Source organism: Oncorhynchus nerka, linkage group LG12 (genome assembly GCF_034236695.1).
Source record: "Oncorhynchus nerka isolate Pitt River linkage group LG12, Oner_Uvic_2.0, whole genome shotgun sequence".
Lineage (NCBI taxonomy): Eukaryota > Metazoa > Chordata > Actinopteri > Salmoniformes > Salmonidae > Oncorhynchus > Oncorhynchus nerka.
Window position 1 is genome coordinate 21,782,816 of NC_088407.1, and position 11,639 is coordinate 21,794,454.

At 45.0% G+C, this 11,639-nt stretch overlaps 1 protein-coding gene across 6 annotated transcripts in view; it reads right to left on the bottom strand.

Annotated features, from left to right (window-relative positions):
* intu (inturned planar cell polarity protein) overlaps positions 1-11,330 on the bottom strand; it is a 49,095-nt gene extending 37,765 nt beyond the window's left edge. For 4 of the 6 annotated variants that reach the window (XM_029674289.2, XM_029674287.2, XM_029674288.2 and 1 more), the window contains exons 1-3: positions 9,974-10,254; positions 6,024-6,607; positions 2,607-2,692 (exon numbers count right to left, since the gene is read on the bottom strand). In XM_029674289.2, coding sequence (XP_029530149.2) covers positions 2,607-2,692; positions 6,024-6,607; positions 9,974-10,125 — 822 coding nt within the window. In that variant the 5' untranslated portion in view covers positions 10,126-10,254. Of the gene's footprint in view, positions 1-2,606; positions 2,693-6,023; positions 6,608-9,973; positions 10,255-10,857 lie in introns of those variants that run through there. The other 2 variants (XM_029674291.2, XM_029674292.2) reach the window with 2 other exon arrangements.
* Positions 11,331-11,639: the final 309 nt, after the last annotated feature.

Below are 11,639 nucleotides of genomic sequence, written 5' to 3' on the forward strand. Positions count from 1 at the left end.
ACGTACCCCAAGCATCCACGGGGTTCTCCCCCTTTGAGCTCCTGTATGGTCATCGGCCCCTCGGGCTGCTGGACCTAGCCAAGGAGGTCTGGGAAGAGCAGCCGACCCCCCATCGCAGCATAGTAGAACATGTGGAGAAGATGAGGGAGAGGATGATGGCGATTTGGCCAGTGGTGAGAGAGCACATGGCCCAGGCGCAATATGCCCAGGAGCGTGTCTACAACCGGGGGGCCCAACCACGAGAATTCCAACCAGGTGAGAAAGTCTTGATGCTGATCCCTACAACAGAGAGTAAATTCCTGGCTACATGGCATGGGCCCTACGACATCGTTGAGCGGGTTGGCGACGTCAAATATAAGGTCCACCAACCGGGGCGGAGAAAACCCCTCCAGCTTTACTATGTGAATTTACTGAAGAAATGGCACGCACGCTGTGCGTAACATGGACCCGGCCACAGCAGGGCCCGCCCTCGGTTGAAGTTGCAATGGGGGAAGACCTCAGCCCGACCCAGCGGAATACGGCCGTGTTCCCCGAGGTGCCGGGGCGTACGGATCTCGTGGAACAGCATATCCACACCCGTACAGGAGAAAAAGTGCGTAAACGGCCATACCAGATACCGGAAACCCAGAGGGTGGCGGTCCAGCGGGAAGTGGCGACAATGCTAGAAATGTGGGTACTGGAGGAGTCACACAGTGAGTGTTCTAGCCCCGTAGTGCTGGTTCCGAAACCGTCCGCTTCTGTAATGACTTCCGGAGCCTGATCATGGTCAGTAAGTTCGATGCCTACCCCATGCCCCGTGTGGACGAACTGAACGACCGCTTGGGGATGGTGAGATACGTCAGCACCTTGGACCTGACGAAGGGGTACTGGCAGGTGCCACTGGCAGTGGGGGGCTATACCACTACCGGGTTCTGCCTTTCGGGCTCCACAGGGCACCAGCGACCTTTCAGCGACTCATGGACCGCGTCCTGCGGCCGCACAGTGAGTACGCCGCTGCTTATCTGGACGACATAATTGTGCACAGTGACAGTTGGGAGTCGCATCTTTGTAGGTTACAGGCCGTGGTGGATGCGCTAAGTGGTGCAGGACTGACCGCGAACCACCTCAAGTGCAAGCTGGGCTATGCCGAGGTGGAGTACCTGGGCTATCAGATCGGGAGGGGAAATGTGAAACCCCAAGAAAAAAAACGTTGCCATTAGGGGATGGCAGGTCCCCCGAACCAAGAGGCAGGTGAAGTCATTCCTGAAGTTTAGCAGGGTACTACTAATTTTGCCACAATAGCTTCTCCCCACAGACTTAAAGGCACAACTACCCCAAATGGTGCGATGAACGGAGGTCTACACCGGGGGATGGTAATAGAGGGGAGGTACGTGAGGCGACGTTGGCTCCCTCTGCTGGGAATACGAGAGCTGGGCACCGCGACACGGACAGCTCTAAGTGGAGGTAATTAGAGGAAAGTGCCAACCATCCGTGGAGGCCAAATAAAAGGAGCACGGTGGCACACCGCGAGAGAGAACGAGGAGAGACCAACACCAAGCCACAGTAGAGAAGGACCGAGCCAAACCTAAGTGATTTTCTTTGTTATGTTTATTTTCTGTCTTAATAAAGTTGTTTTTGCGGACTAAAACCTCCCCGTCTCTGTGTCAATCTCTGCCCGCTCAACCCAACACCCCACGGTTTACCACAATATTTTAAACTCAGGCTGTAGCACAACAAAATCTGGAGAAAGTCAAAGGTTGTGAATACTTTCTGAAGGCACTGTACACTTAGCTTGGTTTGGTTCATTGTGCAAAGCAAGATAAGTATCTGGTATTCGTACTTCAGATCACACACTTTATCTTGAAATTTCAAGCACGTCTCTCATTGAGGTCAATTAATGATTTAGCTCACTTATCTCAGCTCTGAATCAGGCCAACTCAAGGCATTCTAGCCGTATGAATGTGTGACTTTGGTCAGAGCTACAGTATAGCATCCATTGGGTTTATGCTAACATCCTAGCCCTCACTTTTAAAGTGTGGGGCAGTGGAATGATCCTGACACACAGTCTTAGCCTGCCTTGTGTGTCTGTGTATGTGTCTACCTTGCATCTTAGTGTGTGTGTCTGCCTTGTGTGCACCTGCCTGCCATGAGTGTGTAGAAACCAGCTTCTAACACTTTTGAGCAGAGCAGACGTGTTGGTTCGAAAAAAGGAGTTTGTCTGTAATTGAGTTCATGTGGAGGACTTCCCTTTCTTTGGCTGCTGTTGCTGTTTCAGAGGCTACGTCCCAAATTGCACCCTAATCCCTACATAGGGCAATACTTTTGATCGGCGCCGGGTGCCATTTGGCGCACAGAGACGTGTATGTTTTATGTGGTCTTTTCATGAAGAAAACCAAGAGCTGAGAAAGATACATGATCATGGAGGTCAAATCATGTGAATAGGGCTCAACAAACAACATCTAATCTGTTGGAGGTCTTTGGCATATTTTCGCATTGTGGAAGCAGCATTACAGCTAATAATACACTTACCTCAAACACAACACACAACAGCGCATACTTCCCTCTAACTACTGTTCTTTTACTATGGCAGTAATGAGTGGGGTGGGTGGTCTTGGAAACACACACACCTGTGTAGGCCCAGGAATGCAGGAGAGAACCCTCTCAATGTTCTCTGTGGTAACATCCACATCGTCCACTGCCACTAGGTCGTCACCTGAGGAGGAGGAAAAGGAAGTCAATGCATAACAGCAGCATGTTATTAACGTAGATAGCAAAAAACAAGCGTCAATAGTGATATTTCTGCAAACGCACTCTATCGAGTCTGTACTGTAGGCTAAGCAAATGAATGTACAGTTGAAGTCGGGAATTTACATACACTTAGGTTGGAGTCATTGAAACTAATATTAAACCACGCCACAAATTTCTTGTTAACAAACTATATTTTTGGCAAGTCGGTTAAGACATCTATTTTGTGTATGACACAAGTAATTTTTCCCACAACTGTTTACGGACAGATTATTTCACTTGTAATTCACTGTATCACAATTCCAGTGGGTCAGAAGTTTACATACACTAAGTTGACTGTGCCTTTAAACAGCTTGGAAAATTCCAGAAAATTATGCCATGGCTTTAGAAGCTTCTAATAGGCTAATTGACATCATTTGAGTCAATTGGAGGTGTACCTGTGGATGTATTTCAAGGCCTAACTTCAAACTCAGTGCCTCTTTGCATGATATCATGGGAAAAATAAAAGAAATCAGCCAAGACCTCAGGAAACAAATTGTAGACCTCCACAAGTCTGGTTCATCCTTGGGAGCAATTTCCAAATGCCTGAAGGTACCACGTTCATCTGTACAAACAACAGTACGCAAGTATAAATACCATGGTAACACACTGCCGTCATCCCACTCAGGAAGGAGACACGTTCTGTCTCCTAGAGGTGACGTACTTTGGTGAGAAAAGTCCAAATCTATCCCAGAACAACACCAAAGGACCTTGTGAAGATTCTGGAGGAAACAGGTACAAAAGTATCTACAGTAAAAAGAGTCCTATATCGACATAACCTGAAAGGCCACTCAGCAAGGAAGAAGCCACTGCTCCAAAACTACCATAAAAAAAGCCTGACTGCCAGGTTCGCAACTGCAAAAAAAGCCAGGTTTGCAACTGCACATGGGGACAAAGATCGTACTTTTTGGAGAAATGTCCTCTGGTCTGATGAAACAAAAATAGAACTGTTTGGTCATAATGACCATCGTTATGTTTGGAGGAATAAAGGGGGAGGATTGCAAGCTGAAGAACAACATCCCAACCGTGAAGCATGGGGTGTGGCAGCATCATGTTGTGGGGGTGCTTTGCTGGAGGAGGGACTGGTGCACTTCACAAAATAGATGACTTCATGAGAAAGGAAAATTATGTGGATATATTGAAGCAACTTCTCAAGACATCAGTCAGGAAGTTAACGCTTGGTCACAAATGGGTCTTCAAAATGGACAATGACCCCAAGCATACTTCCCAAGTTGTGGAAAAATGGCTTAAGGACAAGAAAGTGGCCAGAGTGGCCATCACAAAGCCCTGACCTCAATCCTATACAAAATGTGTGGGCAGAACAGAAAAAACGTGTGCGGGCAAGGAGGCCTACAAACCTGACTCAGTTACACCAGCTCTGTCAGGAGGAATGGGCCAAAATTCACCCAACTTATTGTTGGAAGCTTGTGGAAGGCTACCCGAAACATTTGATCCAAGTTAACCTCTTGAGTGTAGGGGGCAGTATTTTGATGTTTGGATGAAAAACGTACCCAAGTGAAACTGCCTATTTCTCAGGCCCAGAATCTAGAATATGCATATAATTGTCAGATTAGGATATAAAACACTCTAAAGTTTCCAAAACTGTCAAAAATATTGTCTGTGAGTATAAGAGAACTGATATTGCATGTGAAAACCTGAGGAAAATCCAACCAGGAAGTGCTGTTTTTCCTCAAACCTCTCTGTTCCATTGCATGCCTTCCCTCCATTTAAAGGGATATCAACCAGATTCCTTTTCCAATGGCTTCCACGTGGTGTGAACAGTCTTTAGACATAGGTTCAGGCTTTTATTCTGAAAAATGAGCGAGAACGATCACATCGCGTCACTGGATGGCTAGGTGCCAGCAGAGTTTTGCACGCCTGAGCAGCTTGGAGCAGACATTTTCTCTCTTACTCCTATAGAAAAAGTTACGGATACTATTTGGAATTTTCGTAACTGGGAGTCTCGTGAGTGCAAACATCCGAAGATCATCAAAGGTAAGCGATTCATTTTATTGCTTTTCTGACTTTCGTGACCAATCTACATTGCTGCTAGCTGTTTGTAATGTTTTGTCTGCTGAGAGAGATGTCCTAACATAAACGCTTGGATAGCTTTCACCGAAAAGCTTTTTTGAAATCTGACATGCCAGGTGGATTAACAACCAGCTAAACTGTGTTTTGCTATATTGCACTTGTGATTTCATGAAAATTAAATATTTTTAGTCATTTAATTTGAATTTGGCGCTCTGCAATTCAGTGGATGTTGACGAAAATTATCCCACTAACGGGATGGGTGCGCCAAGAAGTTAAACAATTTAAACGCAATGCTAACAAATAATAATTGAGTGTATGTAAACTTCTGACCCACTGGGAATGTGATGAAAGAAAGAAATGCTGAATTTTTTTTTCTTCTCTGTTCTATTATTCTGACATTTAACATTCTTAAAATAAAGTGGTGATCCTAAATGACCAAAGACAGGGAATTTTTACTAGGAATTTGTCAAAACTGAGTTTAAATGTATTTGGCTAAGGTGTAAACTTTCCGACTTCAACTGTATGTATGCGTGTATCTTTTCGACCCTGTTTTTAATGAGCTGCACTGTTTTTAATGAGCTGCAAGTCGAATTCCTAACAACTTTGGTTGGTACGGCAAAAAGGTATTGTGTCATCTGTTTTCCAAATAGTATGGTTTTAGTGGAGGAGCACAGTCTGGAGATATAGTCCACGGATATAAAAAGAGCCAAACGTGCTGTTTCGTTTTGTATATCAAGGAGTTTCACCTGCCCCTGTGCAGACCTCTATCCATTCTTATCTCCTTAACAAAGACTTCACCTCAATTATTTCAGGTATTTAACGAGTCTAGGCTAATTGTTTTAGCATGGAGTGGTAGGCTACATGAAAGGCATGACTTTAAACACTAACTCATGTGGAGTTTCTTTGCATTCCTTGGTCTGCCCAAAGCAACTGTGTCGACGTCAGTCTCCACAAACATAAGAAACAGTTTGCTGTAAAACAACTTTATAAGTACTTAATATCATGTCAATAAAAAATGTCTTGCAGTCTTTCTGGGATTTCTGCCAGTGCACATCCAAAAGTCTGGCAATGTGTATATGACAGGCACATTAGGTGAGTCTGAAATGGCACCCTTATTCCCTTTAAAGAGCACTACTTTTGACCAGGGCGATTATGGTCAAAATCAGTTGGCTATATAGGGAATAGGGTACCATTTCGGACATCCCCACAGTGAGGTTTTGAACACTCACCAATCAGTATCTGTGTACACTTGATGGCGGGGCTGTTGGGCACCAGGCCGTGGACGGTGATCCTCTCCCCTCTCCCCCCGGCAGGGTCTCCCTGGCCCCAGGACGGGCGATGCACCACCCCCAGCAGAGCCTCCAGTAGACCCCCTCTCTCCGGGGGAGGAGGTGAGCAGCTGCCCAGCCGTTTGGGGTTCAGGTAGACACACACCTCTTTCAGATGCTGCTGCTGGACCACCAGCCCCGCCCTCTGCCCCGCCTGGTTTTTCAAGATGGACGTCGGAAGCGATGACGAGTCTTTGGCTCCTCCATCGGGCCCACTCCGCTGGGATGGCCGCCTCTTCCTCCGTAGGATCCTGGCAAGTCTTTTCAGCTTGGGCTCTCCTTTGGTTGGAGTGCCATCAGAACGCTTCCTGCACTCCTCGCTGATGATCTCCGCCTCCTTCTCACTGAAGTGCACGTGATTGGTGGGGAGGCCATTATTGGCGGCGGCCTGAGCTAATGCCGCCTCCTCCTCGCCCTCGCTCAGCTCCAGGTAGAAGAGCTCGCCGTTCTTCTGGACGTCGTCCAGCCATTCTGGCTCTAGGTCGCTGGGAATGAACAGACAAAAAGCATAGACTGAGTGAAACTGTTTGAGAGCAGAGTCAAAAGTGATGGTTTGCCTGCCCAGTAAACCCATCTGATAGGGACTGTCAGGTTAAGAACTACAGTGTAGAGGCGTAAGGCTCACTTGAGGATTAAAAGTGCATATATTCTAATCAATTTAGAGCACATTGGCTTTCATCACAATATGTCAGATTAGCCCTCCTAAACAGGAGTCTTGTATGATGCTATTCAAATGGGTTAGTAACACAATTACACTACAGTGTAACAAGTGAAACTCTGTCAAACAGCCAGAAAGTCTGATAGCCCATCTTGTATTGTGTTCTGGGTCAGTGTAGAACTCCAGTCAAGGAGAGAGCGATGACTGAAAGGCACATTTGTAAGAGGACAACCACCATGTAGGCTACAGGTGTAAAGTTGTATGACATACATTGTTGTTTTAATTTAATAATACTTCAAAACAACTACATTTACAAGACGTTTTATTATCCCCTAATCTTCTCTCTCACTCATTCCCAGGGGAGTGCATTTCTGTTCTAATTTATCGTGTGGCATTTGGGGGGGAAAGAAAACAACACGCCTGGAGAAAGACTAGAAATGGCATTTTTTTGAGACAGGCAGAGACAAGGAAAAGGGAAACCCACATCACCGCCCCGAGAGAGAAAATGCCCTAACTCGGCAAAAAGAAAACCTAAAAAATTCAGCCAGGCATTTTTTTCTGTCGGTCGGTCTCCCTCTAAATGAAGCTGTGCTGCCTCTGTGGTAGACTCTTGGAAAACACATCCATAAATTCACTAAGGATGGTAAATAGCATATAATTATTTATGAAGGTTAAGTTTCCAAATTGGAATACATTTTGAGTTCTATCAAACTTTGATAGAAAAAGAGGAGGAGAGTAGTATACTAGGCCCAGAAGTAGTATACTAGGCCCAGAATAGTGCCACTACACTTATGGTTCCTTTTACTTTTGCCTCATCCATCTCTTCTGTTTCAATACCACGTCTGCGTCCCCAATGGCACCCTATTCACTACATAGTGCACTCCATTTAATCAGGGCACATAGGATTCTAGGGAAAAGGGTGCCATTTGGACGCATTCCATGGCTTACAGTTGAGTTCTACATTAATTGAGTACAGATGACGACCTTCTTTGAAAGGTGACATGGCCAGATAGGATAGCAGAGATAGTTATCTGTTCATACCAGTGCTGCAGTGCAGATAGAGCTCTGGTCCCTTATCCTCAAAACATCTCAGAGTAGGAGTACTAATCTAGGATCAGGTCCCAACCAGTCCATATAGTGTCATTCATGATGATCTAAAAGGCTAAACTGATCCTACATCAGTACTCATACTCTGAGAGGCTCTTTGGATACGGTGAACACAACATTTAAACATAGTTGCCATGGCGCCCTAAAAGCAGCCTAAGCACAGAGCTCCTGTAAATGTGTAGCTACATATTTAGTTATATTTTAGGTGTTTTTAATTATAGAATTTGAATCAGCTCTTTTGTTTTTGATAACATAAGAGTTTTTATTGTATATATACAGTCTCTGCTGTTTTTGAGCCACGGATTTCCATATTGACTGACAGGTTAACACCTTTTGGCTTGGCTAGCTTTTTGTTTGAAAGAGTCGCTTGAAGCCTAAGAAAGAGGACTACAGCAGTGCTAAGGCAGAGGGCACGTAGTGAGGACGACTGGCTACTGTTCTGAACTGTGAGTGGTGATCTTTCTGGCGCCCAGACCTGATGAAGCATCAGCCAAGTGTCTGCTACACAGAGTGGAAGAGAAGTCCAGTAGCTACAAGATCATCAGCAGACTCCATCACCATCATCAACCATGCAGCTTTCAAAGACATGGCCTCTATTGATTGATCTGTCAGGATATATTGCTTGTTTGTTTTTTGCTCTTGAAGCACTTTGAGATTCTATGAAAAGCGCTATAGAAATGTAATAAATTATAAACTTTTAAATTAATCTCATAGAATCCATATACTACACAGACTGTTAGGTGAACATAGCATAGGCCTACCTTGCTTTATTATAAGAATGCATGCCCTGAGCTTAATGAAACAGATGTTGATACTGCAAAGCCATTCACACATTGGTGAAGAATAATAGTAGCCAGTAAGCCACCTCTAGACCACTTTACAGTCAGTGTGCATCCTGCTTCACCTGCCAAGTCGCTTCCAGTGAGCTGCCTCGGTTGTCAAGTTATAAAGTTGAGGTGGCAACTGATGAAGATGACTAGACAGCTGAGGTTGCAAACAAGGACTGCCCCCCCTTCTCCTTCTCCAACGTGAGTAAAACATTTAAACGTCTTAACCCTCGCAAGGGCCCAGACGGCATCCCTAGCCGCGTCCTAAGAGCATGCGCAGACCAGCTGGTTGGTGTATTTACCGACATATTCAATCGCTCCCTATCCCAGTCTGCAGTCCCCACATGCTTCAAGATGGCCACCATTGTTCCTATTGTTGAGATAGCAATGATAACGGAACTAAATGACTACCGCCCCGTAGCACTCACTTCTGTCATCATGAAGTGCTTTGAGAGACTAGTCAAGGATCCTATCACCTCCACCTTACCGGCTACCCTAGACCCACGTCAGTTTGCATACCGCCCCAACAGGTCCACAGACAATGCAATCGCCATCACACTGCACCCTACCCTGTCCCATCTGGACAAGAGTAATACCTATGTAAGAATGCTGTTCTTTGACTATAGCTCAGCATTCAACACCATAGTACCTTCCAAGCTCATCATCAAGCTGGGGGTCCTGGGTTTCAACCCCACCCTGTGCAATTGGGTCCTGGACTTTCTGATGTGCCGCCCCCAGGTGGTGAAGGTAGGAAACAACATCTCCACTTCGCTGATCCTCAACACTGGGGCCCCACAAGGGTGCGTGCTCAGCCCCCTCCTGTACTCCCATGACTGCATGGCCATGCCCACATCCAACTCAATCATCAAGTTTGCAGACGACGCAACAGCAGTGCCTTGATTACCAACAATGACGAGACAGCCTACAGGGAGGAGGTGAGGGCACTCGGAGTGTGGTGTCAGGAAAATAACATCTCACTCAATGTCAACAAAACATTCACCCCTTTAGATTTGTGTGTATTATGTAGTTGTTGGGGAATTGTTAGATTACTTGTAAGATATTACTGCACTGTCGGAACTAGAAGCACAAGCATTTCGCTACACTTGCATTAACATCTGCTAACCATGCGTATGTGACCAATAAAATGTGATACGATTTGTATTTTGCAAACAGTCAGGCAGCCCTTCAATACCATAGCCCTCTCAAAAATAGGGTTTCTTTTTGGAAGCAACAAGCAATAATGTACAGGGTTATCTTACTCGGAGTAGTCGGACTGACTGTAACTTGATGATGTTGATTCACTATCATTCCCGTTGTCATGCAGTTCCTCCCTGTCGTCGCCCTCCCGTCTCGGGTGCTTACACGCAGCTGCATGGGGCTCGAGCGTCCCGCTATAATCTTTAGTAGTCATAATTCCATTCGTTAAATGTGTTCGACAAGATGATACCGGTCATAACTCTAAACTTAAAGCTAATACGTTTGAGCTACTTTCTACTTTGTGAGCATTGGCAGTCTATCGCCATGTTGTCTGCATACGGGCTCTTCAACTATGCCACGTGACGCAAATTGTCTCAGTGTGGTTGGCTGATGTTCACGTTTCCCTGACAACATGGAAGCTTTCCGTCAGCAGGGTAGAAACAGACAATAGGCGTGCAATAAAAAGAGGTTGACTGAATAAATGTTTCAGTGTAACAAAGTTAATAGTAACAAAAATGTAAACTACGGTTAAACTCTTCTTGATTATGCCTAAACTAAGCGAAACATTTGTCTGAAACGCTCTGGAAATATGAGACACTAATGTATCTCAAATGTGCAAAGTATCTAATAAAATCACAAACGCAGCTAAATCAAAAATATTGCGACATTTTAACAAGCTATCTCCCGCTGAATAGATGGGCAAGAGCACCAATTATGTTTAGTTCGCCCCCTCCCCATCCTCACGAACTGCACCAGATCTTTAAATCCCCTTTAAAATCCCATATGGCATTCAGAGTGCTTTGGACTTTGGACAAAGCAACAACAGTCAAACAAAAGTGCAATGAATGCGAGAAGAAACACAAAGAAAGTGCAAATAGTTTACTAGACATTTTCATATAAACTCTCTTCGTCGTTGCCGTAGCATAGCATGTATCAATATACTGACCTGTATAGAAGCACCCTGCGTATGGAATCAAAATCCTCAAAATTATTAGAGAACGACCTGGACGTTCCCCTATCTGTAGCAATATTAAACATCATTTATGTTTCATGTTTTAACGGATAGGGTGAGTTCAGCACAGATCATCAAGGCTTTCCGATAAAACATTTCCATTCCGGACAAAAAGTAATATCTCACGGCTTGGGATGAATAGTGCCGTTTTGGACCAGTCGTCTGCCAGCAGGCGTTTTCTACATTTTTAAATGCAGTTTACATGTTTAAATCCTATGTCTTGGTCCGGTGGTGAATGTAGTATCCTTGCCCTAGTCCGAATGAAAACCTAATGCTGCTGTCGATCCTAATAAAAATTCTAAACTTATCCTCACGTCAATCACTGAGTCAAGGATAAGCAGTTCGCCTGCGGATGCGTTTGAAAACGAAAAGAAAGCCGTCCTGAATACTTCTCCAGACTCCAGTCCGTAAGCGAGCGCAGGGCAACACATGCACGAGTTGAACCGCTTCTGGTCTAGCGGGTGTACTTGGCAGGTGGCGTAAAATGCCGCCTCTTTTGCTCAATAGATCAAATCCAATTGTATTAGTCACATGCGTCGATTACAATCTTACAGTGAAATGCTTACTTACAAGCCCCTAAACAACAAGGCAGTTTAAAAAATACGAATAAGAATAAGAAATTAAAGGAACAAGTCATTAAAGAGCAGCAGTAATATAACAATAGCGTACAGAGCCAATGGAGGTTAGTGGACGTAATTGAGGTAATCACTACATGT